The sequence below is a fragment of the Pteropus medius genome, unplaced genomic scaffold (genome assembly GCF_902729225.1).
Source record: "Pteropus medius unplaced genomic scaffold, Ma_sr-lr_union100, whole genome shotgun sequence".
Classification (NCBI taxonomy): domain Eukaryota; kingdom Metazoa; phylum Chordata; class Mammalia; order Chiroptera; family Pteropodidae; genus Pteropus; species Pteropus medius.
The window spans coordinates 2,457,257-2,471,859 of record NW_024354501.1 but is presented as its reverse complement, the minus strand read 5'-3'; the positions used below and the strand labels follow the sequence as shown (position 1 = coordinate 2,471,859).

The 14,603-nt window shown below is 60.0% G+C and overlaps 1 protein-coding gene and 1 pseudogene across 1 annotated transcript in view; both read right to left on the bottom strand.

Annotated features, from left to right (window-relative positions):
* The window catches only part of LOC120595348 (uncharacterized), a 114,859-nt gene that overhangs the window by 45,759 nt on the left and 54,497 nt on the right, over nt 1-14,603 (bottom strand). The window contains exons 7-8 of the mRNA XM_039853457.1: nt 5,820-5,992; nt 2,435-2,647 (exon numbers count right to left, since the gene is read on the bottom strand). Coding sequence (XP_039709391.1) covers nt 2,435-2,647; nt 5,820-5,992 — 386 coding nt within the window. The remainder of the gene's footprint in view (nt 1-2,434; nt 2,648-5,819; nt 5,993-14,603) is intronic.
* Nucleotides 14,460-14,575, bottom strand: LOC120595378 (uncharacterized; annotated as a pseudogene).

Genomic DNA, 14,603 nt, shown 5'->3' with positions numbered 1-14,603 from the left:
TACTGCGCTAGATGGGTTTTGTCACCCCGCGTCACGCCCATGCATTTTGCAGGTGGAGTTAAGGCTGCTAGCCAGCCTTAAATCAGAGAGGGTGCCCCGGATTATCAATGGAATCACGGGGAGAGGCAGGAGGGGTGACGGGACCCATCGCTGCCGGCTCCGGAGAGGGAGTTGGGGACACAAGCCAAGGAACGTGGGCGGCCTGGAGCAGCAGAGAGCGATGTGGCAAACGGCCCTCAAGGAAACGGGGCTCAGTCCCGAAAGCACAGGAGCTGAACTGTGCCAAGGACCTGAACGAGCAAGAAACACATTCCCCCCAAGCGCCCAGGAACGAAGGCAGTGACTGCCACCTGGCTTCGGGACCGAGCGACTCGGAGCAGGGACATGGCTGAGGCTGCCACGCGTCCACCCACAGAGCCGCGCGGGACGGTAAATCTGCGCTCTTTCAAGCTGCTAAATTTGGGACAACGCGTCAGGAAAGTGCTACACTGCCAAGTGCAAGGCGCCGGAGGCCACCTGTGTCGCCCGAGGACACGGTTCCCAGCGCTGACGGTCCAGACCGCCTTCCAGAAAAAGCATCTTCTTCATCCGTTTCAGCCGGGCCGACAATCACCCAGAGACAGGGGACCCGGCCTGTGTCACGCACACACCCGGCCTCCCCCTCCCTCCCCATTTAGCAGGACTGAGGGACTCCGAGGTTGGGGAGGGCAGCTGAGGGCGAGGGAGCAGGGACGAGGAGGCGACCCCTCTGACCCCGGGCGCCTCATCTGCAAGTGGGCATGACGATGTGTCCTATGAAAGTCACAGCTGGCGCCGGCACAGGCTGGCACTCAGCGAATGGCCAGCGAGGGGCACTGAGGGCGTGTGGGCCGGTGAGGCGCGTGGCCGGCTCTCAGCCTCACGGCAAGAGCCACGCAGGCGGGAACGGGGCCTCCCCAGAGGGAGCCGCTCTCCTGGGACTGCACGTCACACAGGGGGCACAGCTCGTGTCCCGTGAATGAACGAGAGAGCCAATGCGAGCGGGTGAGCGGCGCGCCTAGCTGTCCCCCACTTTTATGAGTCATGTGCCAGCACCAGGAAGGACGCCCTCCCCGCGAGCACTGCGTGGCCTTTGCCTGACCAAGAGGAACAGAGAGAGTGGAGGAGACAGAGCCTAGACTCCCACCGGACACCTGCCTCACGCCCGGGCACCCGGAAGGGTCACCCACGCCCTTGCAGGGTCTCTAAGGGGACTCGGCGCAAAGCCTTGGTCCTGGCTGGGCTGAAACAAAAAGCCACCGGCTCGGCCAGAGGTGCTCCGGACGCCGTGGGACTCAGCGCAGCTGCCCTTCTCACCCACGCGTATCTCCCGGAGGGTCTGAGACTGGAAGGCGTTGGGGCACTTTGTGGCCGAGGCGTGCACAATAGAGCTGCCAAAACGTCCCCCAGGGCGAAGACACACACACACACACACACACACACACAATAATAATACTAATACGGTCAATATCACACACACACACACACACACACAATAATACTACTGGCCAATATCACACACACACACATCGACCATTCAGTGTCCACCTCGCAGCTCCGGCCCGCAGGCCGCTGTCAGGCTTCAGCACGGCGTCTGCTCACGCACAGGCCAGGCCGTGCGCGGTCCCCAAGCGGGCAGGATGCGGTTCAGACCCTCGCTGCCCGAACAACCACCGACGTCAACACCTGCCTTAGCCGCGGCCGCCGCCGGGCTGGGGCAAAGGACTGTGGCCAGAGCCAAGGGGAGGACAGGAAGCCCTCCCGCTCCCACGGAAGCGTCAAAACAAAGTGCGGATGATTCTGAAGGCGCGGATGAGCCACAGGAGGCATGAAAAGATGCCACTGAGCACAGGAAGCGACGCGCCTCCTAAACAGCCTCATTTTCGGTGTCTGAAGCCCTCCCGACGGCTGTGCCCCGGGATTGTGCGTGACCCCCGAATTCACGCCCGCCGTCTGTCTTCTTTTAAAATGAGAAAACACTAGAAAGGGGGGAACCACAGACCCCACTCACAGTCCTCTGGAACCCCCACTTCACAGAAGACAAGGCACAGTCCCGCTCCGCGAGGGGACGCCGGGCAGGGGACGCGGACCCGAGAAGCCTCTCGGCACAAAAGCCAGATGTTCTCGTACTCGGCCGTGTGTGCTGACACACGTCAGCTGGATCCCAAGCGGTGTGACCACAGAATGTGACAGCTAAAAGCAGACGCCTTGCCGGGAACGTGCCCGGTTCTCAAGGGCTATTTTTAACGTCTCGAAAGCCAGAGAAGGTTTTAATTGGCATTCTGTGCAAACCTTACAAGGTCGGGGTCTGAAGGAGGCTGCCGGGGCACAGCCGGCTCCCCTGAGGGGTGACAGTGGCCCCGAGCCCCCCCGCCCCGCGCCGGGGACATGCAGGCGGCCCGCCGGGGGCACTCACGATTTTCCGCTCGTAGAAGGCGCCGCTGCTGTAGGTGGTGGCCAGCGTGGACGCGCACTCCTCCAGGTACCACGGCCGGTGGCCGTTCTCGGTCGTGCTGCTCACGGAGATGGTGTAGATGCTGTTCGTGTAGCCGTCACAAGAGCAGTGGTCACCTTCCCGCCCGCCGTTCCCGGACGCCCAGACGAAGATGGAGCCCAGGCCGTGCCGGCCCTGGAGGGGGGCACGGGACAGGCGTCAGCCCGGCCGCCAGGGCCCCGCGGCCCGCGGACGGTCCCTCCAAAGGGGCTAGGAAGGGTGCGCTCAGACCACGTGCACGCACTGGGGACACAGGTTTGAATCTGATGGTGGAGAGAGCCTGAAAATGGCAGAGTCGCGGGACCTGGCTGGGGAGACGGCCCAGTGCGCCTCTCTGTGCTCTGCGGGAAAGCCAGGGGCCGCCACGCCAGCTGGCCCAGCCCAGAGCTGTGCCTACGATGCCCATCGCGGTGACCTGGGGTCCCAGGACAGGAGCGGAGACAGAGATGAGGGCTGAACTTGGATGAGTGAGCGGCCGTGGGGGACATGGCGAGCTTCCCAGAGCCCCCGCTGGAGAAGCGCTTCTCTGGGACAGCGAGCCACTTTTGAAAGAGGGACGAGACCGTGAACTCTGCGCGAAGACCCAACGGGTAGAAGCGGGGACGGGTGCCCGGGGCTGCCCCTGCCGTCCGGGGAGCGGCCAGTGTCCCCTCCGTGCAGCTCCAGGCGGTCAGGCTGTCCTGCGGGTCCCCTCGCGTGCAGAATCCCGTTTTCAAACGCAGCCCCGTTCTCTCTGCACCCACAGCGCCCAGCGCTTGCCCGGCCTCGAGCACCGGCTCCGTCAAGACGGCAGGGACCCTGGCGGCTCAAGCGGCTGCGGCTGCTCCAGGGGACGCTGCAGGCCCAGCCGAGCACCTGTCCTTCTGTGCGGGAGAGCGACCACCTCGACCGGTCAAAACCGATGTCGGCGTCGTGCCTGGGAAGCGGACAGCTGACCCGCGAACCCGCGGGCGCTGGTCCTCAGGGCCGGCAGGTGCCCAGCGGCTGGACGAGGCGACGTGAACCTGCCCTCCGACGGCAGTGACGAGCGAGGCTTTGTAGGGACCCACCGTAAACAGGTCTTTCTGCCAAATCCTGGCTTCGGAACCTTCTCCCGCCACCAAACCACGTCGCCTGCCTAAGGTGAGGCCAGATTTTATAGAAAATGACCACGGGTGACAAACGGGGTACTAAAGAGGAAAAACAGTGGAGAGCTGTGGATCGTTTGAGATCATCCAGTTTCCAGGATTTTCCGAGGCAACTTCAGACAGCTGCGATTTGAGTCTCCCTACGTGACATATTTTACTTTAAGATGACTTTAAAAAAAAAAAGAAAGAAAAAGAAATGACCTCAGTCATTCAAAATACGAGAATGACAGGGAAACACGCGGTCCCCTCTGCAACCTGCTCACTCGCTACGGTGCTGCTCGGACTCCGAGTGCAGAGTTTCTGTCCGAGCCCCAGACGTTCCAACGTCCCGGAAACGGGGGACCCGTCCAGAGATCTCACAGGGTCGCACGGCCCCTCGCGGAAATGACAGCCGCTCAGAGCGAACGCCGTTCAGGCACCGTCTTCCAGGCGGAACGTGCGGCCTGTGACTGGCAGCTTCCATGAAGCTCGATCTTTAGCAGGCTGCACTAGTCACGAAGAGTGGACTGCGCCATCTCAGTGATGGAGCGGGTGGCAGGAGCCGGGGCTGGGGAACATGAGACCTTTCGTTTGGCACCCCTGGTGGGCAGCACTGCGTGGCCAGGCCCGGACCTCCGAGCATCCCCCGGCCAGCGCGTGGCATGGTTCAGGCGCTCAGCCGCCTGACTGAAGCAGCCTCCTGCGTTTTCTTGGCGTTCTGGGGACAGTGGAAGCTGCCTGGTGTCCCCAGCACGAGCGCGAGGTCCGGTGCTGTAGACGGGTGGTGTGTGTCCACACTCGCTTTTCTTTTCTCCTTGAGGGTGTGGCTGAGCAGGGCGCTCCGAGGGACACGGGAACGGACGCCCCGCTTTTGGTCACTAGCTTCTCAGACATTCGAGGCGAGCCCCATGGTGGGGGAGGACCGGCAGCGGAGGGGGAGCCTCTGCCTCAGCCTCAGGAAGCAGCAGCCCCTCCAGAGGGCAGGTGGCCCGGACGCCCACCGAGGGCTGGCCCGGAAGTGTGAGGGACGGGGGGACACCTAGGCATCCAGCGGGGACAGATGGCCTGGCTGGGGGCATCCTAAGGATATTCAACCCCAGTAAAAGGAAATCAATAGAAAATAACCAAAGTCAATGTATCCAGAAAAGCAATCAAATTGTACTGTTTAGGAAAAGATCATAAACCGTTAAAAAAGCAGCTCCCTGGGGCCGGCCTGGGGGATGCGCGGGGCGATGAAGGAAGGCCGCCTTCTGACCACATTTTAATCGGGGTGCACAGGTTACATGACATAAGTACTTCCAAGAAAACTTTTAAAAATATATAAATAAAATGAGCTCACGCCCCGTCCCTCCCAACAGGAGAAGTCAAAGGGACAACGGCTCCGCGTGGCTGCCTAGGTTTCCTGCCCAAACTCCTGCGGGCGTCTCCCCTGGCACAGCCCGTGCTCTGGGCTGCGGCTCCTTGGCCACTCGGGGCCACCCAGACACTGGGCTCAGCTGTCTGCTCCAAGAAGCTGTCTTCGCCCAGAAACGGGTTTTGCCAGGCTGCTTGTCACAGCTGCCTCGGCTCCGGCCCCCAGCCCTGCCCCCAGCCTGTGTGACTCACAAGGACCGGGAACGGATGATCGGAGCGACTGGGGTCGGCCCCCGGGCAGAGCCCGCCAGCCCCCTTGGCGTGCCCTCAGCTGCTCAGGGACGGCCAGCGCTGGGGTGTCTGCTGCTCAGTCCCAGGCGAGGTGCCGTCCAAGGAATCCTAACTCTGAGGTCGAGCTCGGCATGTGGGCAGGGAGGGCGAAGGCCCAGGGCTGCCTTCTGGGGGACACTGGAGCAGCGCCTGCCCACGGTGGCTCAGGAGGCGCCGGGCGGCTGGGGGCCAGGCCACCGCTTGCACCCGTACAGTGCAGACGTCAGGCCGGGTGGCCCGCTAGGACCTGTGCCACCCGCCCGCACACCTCCAGCGGGGACACTCGCGCTCCGGGGCAGCGTCACGGGGCTGGCGGACGACCGGCCGGCCGGCTCGCGCTGGGACAGTTTTCTATGACGGGTGGCGCACGGCCACTTCCCTGAGCCCCTGGGCGACCCTGTCCTCGCTCTGGTCCCAGAGCAGAAGGGACTTCCCGGCCCCTTCCGAGGCTCCAGCCTGGGTCGCTCTGCTTTTCCGCGCCCTCCCGGGGAGCCCGCCGCGGCCCCGGCCACTCACACCTTTTTGACGCCGTACTCGAAGGCCTGCTTGGCCAGGCGGCCCGGCCCGTCCACCGTCTTCCCGTCGTCGTCCGGCCCCCAGCTCGCGCTGTAGATGTCGATGTAGCCGGGCCTGATGCCCAGGGACTTGGCCTCCACCACGTCGGTGACGTCGCCGTCCAGCATGCGGACGCCTGCAGGCACAGAGGCTCGGGGTGTGCGCGCGTCCCCGACACTGTGGCCCGGGGCAGGACGCACGCGGCCCCGGGCCGGGTGGGAGTGATCCCCGTTCCCCCCGACATCGCTCTGGACACCCTTCCCCGTTGTCTGCCGATGCGGAGGCTAAAAATGACACTGGTGGCCCCAAGGCACGATGGTGACAAAGAAAACAAAGGTCCTTGGAAAAGCGAGGATTTAAACAGCTTCCTCGACCACGTGGACGTTTCTACAGCGGATCTCAGAGTCGCTCTCCCGGCCGTTAATAGTTTTTATTCGTTTCTCTACTTAAAAACGTGACTGTATTTCTGATTTATAACTAAGAGCCTATAACCTGGAAGAGGGGAGACCATACCCTAGCCTGGTGAGGACGGCGACGCCATCCCCGTGTGCTCCCTGGCCAGGGGTCTGTCCTCCTTGTCCCGTGCCCGGCGTTTGCCTCCGTTACTACCGACACGCTGCGCCCACCCTGGCCTCACGTGGAAACAGCCTCGCGACGGGGAAGCAGGGGCCGTGACAGCCACCAGCACGTCCCGCCCGGATACCAGCACGTGGCTGAAGTCGGGCCCCTCGGAGGCTCCGGGACCGTCCGCCGCCCTGCCGGGACCAGCACGCTAGGTGGCTGCTCGGCGCCCACGGCGCCCACCCAGAGGCCCCAGGCGCCCCTCCTGGATCCGGCCCGGCTCCGCGCCTGCGGCGGCCCCGCCTTCATCAAAACGAATTTAAACCTTAGAGCGACTGAAGAGCTAACACAAAAGAGGACTTTTTCTGATGAGACTGACAGATGCTCCCGCAGAAAGTCGGGGAAACACAGAAATACCTACGACAACACGAGGGTTATTTTCTTCTCGTATTTTCTCTGCCCGCAGCTTATCATCTTCTTCAAGTTCTTTTTCCCACTGAACTTTACATAGGACCTTTCCCTGCGCCCCTTAATTCCCCAGCGCACGACTGCGACGGCTTGCAGCCCCGCCCGTGCACCCCCAGTCTGGGCGGCATTCTTTCGGGGGTTCGCCTCACCAAGCGGGGGCCCCCCTTGCCCCCCAACCGGGCTGGATCTTCATTCTCTGTCCCAGAATCCACAGCGACATATAGTAGGTGCTCAAAAAACAGAAACTCGGGATATAATTGATTTTTGAAAACAAAATGAACAAAATGCTGACTTTCCCGGCGGTTAAAAGAGATGGGGTGGCCCACGCAGGAAGGCGGTCCTGTGGGGACGCGTCCCCGGGCGCTCGGGGACCAACGTTTGACGTAAACTAAAGCCTCCTGTGCCATCTGCTGAAAACCCAGGCGTGGGCAAGCTCTGCCATCACGCCCATCCTGCTGGCTCTGAGGGACACGGAGTGACAGCTCTACTCCACGGGCCTCTCGTCAGGAGGTGACGAGGCGTCCCTGTCCACTTGCCGTGTGGCACCACGTCAGCATGCGGACGACGGTGGCGCCCCTGGACCCCCTGCAACCAGGGGCCGAGGTCCCGCCATCGTCAGCCTGGGCACCGCGGCAGAGACCCAGACGTGTATCCCGCCCGGTGCTGGAGGCCGCGGTCCAAGGTCCGCTGTCCGTTCGATCCCCCCGGGGGGCCTGCTTCGCGGGTCGCCGACGGCCACCTTCTAAACTAAAGACGGTGGCTCACGTGCAGCGCCTGGTACCCCACACGCACGCGACGTGCGTGTTAGCGGCTGGTGTGACCCCGTTAGCCTCTCTGTCCCCATCCGTACACACGGGACAAGGCGCCCACCTCCGGTAACAACTAACGGTAACAACTTTTTACCCTTTTTAAAAACATACGCTGTTTGACATGTGCGAAGGGTGGCATGTCACATACGTGGTAGTTACAGAGCCTATAAAATAACGGGCACCGTGACGTCTCCACCCAACACACATAGGAACATGACCCAGTGGGGCCTCTACCCGTGCCCCGCCCCCACACACAGGTGAGTGCCCAGGATTCTGGATGGTTCTTTCCACTGCCTTTTAAAAACGAGCGTTTTAATACAGCTGTACACGTGCTTAAACAACGCACTGAGTTCTGCTTGTACTGGGAACGAATCCTTTGCTGGTTACGCGTTGTAAACATCTTCTCCCCAGTGATGCTCTGTGTTGTTGACGGGGCCGTTGGAGAAACAGAGTTTCTTAGTTTCCACAGAGTGAAGACCGATTTCCCTTTGAAGATCGAGGCGGTTACAAGGGGGGGCGACATCTTTTCCGGCTTGTCAGCAGCACCTGTCGTGGGGTTCGTTCTCTCTTTTACAGGCGGGGCGGAGGGCCGCTCGCCTCACCCCCTTACGCCAGCTCACTGTACCTTCACCTTGCTGATTTCCAGGTGGACAGGGGTCAAGGTGGCCCGAGGCTGTCCCCTCCCCTAGTCACTGGTCCGCGTGCCCAGGGCTTCTGGCTCCTGGCTCTGTCAGACACACTGGGCCCAGCCAGGTGCTCTCTCAGCCGTGAACCCCAAGAGAGGGGTCAGAGCCAGGACAGGACGCTGGTGCTGTGGTGTGGCCAAGGTGTGGCCCCCGGCAAGGAAACAGCAGGGGACAGAGCCCTGGGGCGGAAGCTCGGCTCTGTGTGACCCTGGGCCAGGTGTCAAACTCTCTGGCCCTGAATTCCAGCATCTACCTGGCGGGGGCTGAGGGCATTAAATCCACGCCGAGGCCCCGGCGGCCGGTGCTGTCTGGGGACCGGCAGCTGCATTCCTCCGCCCTTACTCTCGGCCACGGACTCTGGGGCAGGGACCCTGCCGGCCACACCGGCAGCCCAGGTCGACCGATCCCGGAGGTGAAACCTGCCCGCTAGTCTAGGACTTCTCCGTGCGACTCAGGTGTCAGAGTGCCTGCTTCTGAACGAGAAGAATGAGATGCCATAAGACGTGCAAACGCACGTGGAAACACGTGACCAGCACGGCGGGCTGACAGCTCTCACGATGCTCTTCACCTCGGGGGACAGTGACCGAGGTGTGACGAAGAAAGCATGGTGCGTGGAGATTTGAACGAAGCATCCGTTTTCCCCAACAAAGAAAAGGTAAATATTTTCGGTAGAAGCCTGCCGTTCCGATATCAGCTTTAAAAGTGGAGGGCTGTGGAAATGCCCAGTTGAAGAAAAACAGTAATCATTTCTCTAACGAAAAAAGAAAGGGCCGTTTGCCACAAATTGGCAGGGACAAAAAATCACCTGGACAGAGCGTGAGGATGGCAAATGAACTCCGGTCGTTCGCGTGCTCGGGGTGGCTGCGGCGAGCGGGGTTCAGAGCTCAGGTGGCAGGAGGCCCGAGGACCAGCCTGGGGGCACGAGCTGGACGCAGCCTTGGGCAGGAGGGGTGGCGATTTGCAGGAGGTGACGAGTTTGTGTCAGCGGATGACTCAGAGCCCGCTCCCCGGCAGGCGGCACTGGTTACACGCGGGAGAGAGTCACACAGGCCGTCCCCGCTTTACGCGCCATACGCTTTCCCATCAAATTGCCTGAACCCGACTTTTTAAACTCCCTGGGCGAACTTGCCAGAATGAATGAGTTTCCGATACTTAGGTCGACTCAAAGACCAGCAGCACGTTTTTCATAGTGCTTCCCCGCTTACTTCTGGGTTTTCATGCGACTTCCCCAGTGGCACCTGCATCCTCAGGGCGGGCCCATCGACGCAAGGCAGCACGGGGCGCAGCACCCCCAGAAATCACCGAGGAAGCTCCAGTTACGAGGCGACGGGAGGGTCAGAGCATGACTGTATTTGGGGAAATGGTCTTGAAAGAGGTAATTAAGCTAAAACGAGGTCATGTGAACGGGCCCTAATCCCACGTGACCGGGGTGCCACAGAAGGAGGAAATTCAGACCCCGGCAGCGCACAGACCGGGGTGACCACGCGGGGACAGCGCGAAGCGGCCACCTGCACGCCGAGGACAGAGGCCTTGGCAGAACCCAAAGCTGCCAGCTCCTTGGCCATGGACTCCCCGCCTCCAGAACCGGGGGACAGCACATTTCCATTGAGTAACAACGGCAAAGGTGGCAACGGAAAGCACGCGACACGTGCGCAGACGCACACCGACGTGAGAAGCCGGCCGGGCGGGCCGCGCCGGGACGAAGGCGGCCAGGACGCGGCCGTCCCGCTATGGAGAAGGGACGAATCTTGCCTTCGGCAAACGAATGGCAACGAAGATCGGGTGGCAGCGTCCGGGGCGTGGCAAATGCCTCCCCAAGTCTTGCTCGTTGGTCCTGAGTTTACTGGCGTAAACCCAGAGCGTGGTCGCCCATGTCCCCCGCGGAAGCGGCAGCGCGTCCCGTTCCAAAAGCCATTCTGGACATTTCCACAGCTGTTTAGAAATGTTGCAAAGCTAAATGGTTTGGGTCAACTCCCACTGTCGCCTAAGACAGGAACAGGGCTCTCAAATCTCTGACACGACACCCAAAACGACGACCTCGTTCTACGAACCCGTGGCACTGCGTGCGCTCCGCCGAAGTGTCCAGGCACATCCACACTCGCCACCGTCACCTAGGGGCTTGGAGACCAGCGCTGACCACCCGGCCCGGTCTCTCTCAGCCTCCTGCTCCGGTCCTGAACCCCGGCTGCAGCCCCTGCCTCTCCCTCCAGAGAGGAGGCACTGCGGCCAGCGGCGCACCCGCCGGCCCATGGGCCTGTCCCGCCTCGGAGCCCTAGGCCCCCGGGATGAAGCCGTCCCGGGCAGGGTCTGGTGTTAACTGTGCTTTAGTCTCTGGGTTCTGACGCTTTGACATCGTGGGGCCTCGCTGACCCTGCAGGCCAGACACCCCCGGACCCCAGAGCCACCGATTCCTAGCAAAAGCAAACGACCCCCCTGTGGGTGGTCCTTTCATGTGGAAGCCACCGCCAGAGAGCCTGCGCCCCGCCACCGCAGAGCCTGCGCCCCACCACGCCCTCCAGGGGCTCTCACACTCGGGCCATGCTCCCTGCCCACATCGCCAGCCGAGGCACCGGACACCAGGGACGGACCCACGTCCAGGGCCGCCCAGTCGGTCGGGCCGGCCAGTCGTGAGCCTGCGGGCCCCGCCGGCCTGTCGCTTCCTAAAAAGCACGATGAGGCCTCAGCCCACTCGTCCCTCGCTGCCTCCGCCTCCTGCCCAACCTGGCGCTTTGCCGGGTGCCCGCCCCCCACCGTGTGGCGCGGCCCCTCCTCCTGGGGACTATGAGCAACCAACTGTTCAACAGCCACTGTCTCCTGATCTGCTGGCCTTGCCACACGTAAATAATAATGAAAGTTCCAGTGAAAACTGGGAGGGCCTCGGCCATCTCGCCCGTCCCCCGGGGAGGGCATGGCCACCAGGAGAAGCAGGGTGTCCTTGTCCCGTCCTTGTCCACCTCCTCCTCCCATGGCTCCTGCTGAGCCTGGGGATGCTGGGGCCCAGCAGGCAGGGGTCTCGGATGAGAGTAGAAGGGTGAGGGGTGGGGAGCCCCAGTCCCACGAGAGCACCCTGACGTTCCTTCGCTCAACCCCCCAAAGTTCTCAGCACAACCGAAATGCCAGCGTGGCCGCAAACGCCCTCAGAGCCTTGGACGACGATGCGGCAGCTCCAGTGGTCCCCTGAGGACGCTCGGCCTGCCTGCTTGGAGAGGACACCGACGACGCCGACCTCTGCGACTCCGAACGAACGTGTGCACTAACTCAGGGCGTGGCTTAATTTTGCTGTTACGCGCTTCGTACTGTCACGTTCGTCAGAGGAGAAACACGACGCAGCTCCCCAGTCAAAGTGCGGAGCAAAAACCCCCACATCGACCTGTTCTCGCTCCGTTTGCAGAAACAGACTGAGCACGGCTGAGAAGATGCGCGGGCTTCGCGGGGCCTGGCCGGGGGCCCTTCTGTTTCAAAGCACCTGCCAGGCCCAGGGCGGGGGCCACGGCAGCCTCCGGCTCCCCGCTGCCTACTCGTGGCAGCCTTGGGGTCTGCCGCTCAGGCTAGGGGCGCTTCTAGAAGAAGCTAGAAGCAGGACCAATTGTACCAGAGGTGCCGCGTCCGAGGGGACGTCCGTCCTGCCTCAGGCGACGTCTCGACCTTGTCAGCCGTCGGCACGGGTGAGGAGCTGGGCGCCCCTGAAGATAAGGGGCGAGGGCGGCACTCGCCTGCCCCGCGGGCTGGGGGCTCCCACAGCAGAGCGGGTCCTGCCTGGCTCGCGGGCTGCGGGGACGGGGCTGATGCGGTGGGAGCAGGGACCATCCCACGGAGCTCACCTGGTGGGTGAGCCAATGATGACGACAGCGGGGCCGGTGGCTTCACCCATTCTGGCCGAGAGAGAAGCAAGGCCGGATTCCGCGTGGAGGGGACCCGAACGGGGACAAGGAAAAGGAGACACGTGTGACCCCGGAGGCTCCTTTCTGCCTCGGTTCCTGCTCGCAGGCTTGGTGGCAGCAGTCCCCACCGCTACGGCCCGGCATCAGAGAGCTACGACCACAAAGGGACGATCCGAGCTTCAGGGCGGGGAACGGGGTCGCCACAGGAGGCAGGGGACAGAGGAGAGGCGGGGGGGAGCCGGGACGCGGAACACACAGAAGTAGCCCCAACCCCGACAGCGAAACCTCGATGGAAACGAAGAGCGTCTCAGAGACCTGCGGACTGTCACGAAAGAGCCGACCTTCGTGTCACTGGAGTCCCAGCGGGAGGAGTAACAGGTGCAGGAGGCGATCACGCTGCGCTCGGGCCACGGTCGGCGAGACGCACGAGCCTACGGCGTCTCCTTCTCCTCCCGAGTCTCCCTAAACATGTCTGAGCACAGAAGCAAAAATTATCCTACCGTCCGACGACACTCTCAACGTACGCGGAGAAATATTCAAGTCTGGAAACGGTGGAGGATGACGGAACGTGGGAAGGTGGCTTTCCGCGCCCCCCGGAGCTGGTCAGATGACAGCGCCAAAGGCCGCGATGTTTCACGACGTGACACCAAAGAGCGATGGCGGAAAAGCTGTACGAGAAACTGGACTGTCATTTAAAGATAAACCCCCTCAACGGAGCCCTTCGGGTCCACGTGGTTTCTCTGGAGGACGCCACTCAGAGTAGAAGAATGAACGCCCATTCTGCACAATCCCTTCGAGAACAACAAAGAGGAGAGAACGCATCCCAAGTCATCTGCGTCCCAAGTCATCTACCAAAGCAAGTTTTACTCTAATACCAGAACCAGAAAAGACAGTAAAGGCGGGTGGGGGGAGGGGCGGGGAGAAGAAGAAAGTTACGAACCCCAAATTCTCAAGAACACAGATATAAGACCCTTAACGAAATATCAGCAAACAGAGTTTGGTAATACATAAAAGTAAAATGCCGTGACCAAGCGGGGTTTATTCCACAGATTCAAGACGGGATCCATATTCAAATATCAACCTATATAATAATCCACCATAATAACGAGTTACAGAAGCAAAATCACATGACCGTACCACTCGGTGAGGAAAAAGCAAGGAGAAAATTCAACACCCATTCATTTTTTCAAAACTGTCCAAAAAAAAAAAAAAAAAACTAGTAACAGGAGGGAACGTCGTTAACTTGCTCGAGAGTGTGTACGAAATCCCCGCGTCCCACTCGGCGGTGGCGGTCCGAACGCTGCCTCCCTGACACCGGGAACCAGGGAAGCATGTCTGCTCTGGGTTAGACGGTCTAGCCAGGGAAATAAGGCAAGAAAAGAGAAAGAAAAAGCAAGAAAAAGAAAAGAAAAGAAAAAAAGCACGTAGATCAGAAGGAAGAAATAAATCCGCCCCTATCTGCGGATAACACTAAACTGTCAAATCTCAAGGACTGGAACTAATAAGCAAGTAGAGAAAGTTTGCAGGATCTCTCTCTCAGTGGAGATCTTTCGAAACGCAACCCAAAATATAAAACATGAAACCGTAAGATTTTGGGAAAAAACATAGAATATCTTCAGAATCCAAAACAAGGCAAAGAGTTCTTAGACTGATACCAAAAAACACAATCCATAGAAGGAAAAAATCTGGGTTTCATCCAAATTCAACACCTTTACTCTACAACAGATACGCACACACAAAACAACCATATTTCTAGATATTACCAACACATGGACGTAGAAATTAAAAATATAACGCCACGTAAATAGCTTAAAATAAAACGAAACGCTCAGGTGTAAAGTTAAGCAAACATGCACAGAACTTGGGTATGGAAAGCTACATGGAGTTCATGAAAGAAATCAAAGAAGATCTAAAAAAATGGAGAGAATTATTCCCGAACGGAATGATTCCACATAGTAAAGATGGCAATTCTCCAAGTGAATACATAGGCTTAACAGAATCCCTACCAAAATCCCAGCGGAAAATTTTGTACATATTGACAAGATAATGATAAAATTTGTACGGAAAGGCAAAAGAACGAGAATTGCTAAACTAATTTTGTTTTTCGTTTGTTTGGTTTTTAGGCGAGGCAACCCTTGGTTGACCTCACAGATTGCAAGGACCTTGTCGGCTTACGATCCCTTATTTTTTATTTTTTACGCCTACAGCACCTGGTCTTCCTAGGTGGTCTCCCATCCAAGCACTAACCAGGCCCGACCCTGCTTAGCTTCCGAGATCAGACATCGGGCTTGTTCAGGGTGACATGGCCGGAGAGTAAATTAATTTTGAACAAGAATAATAAA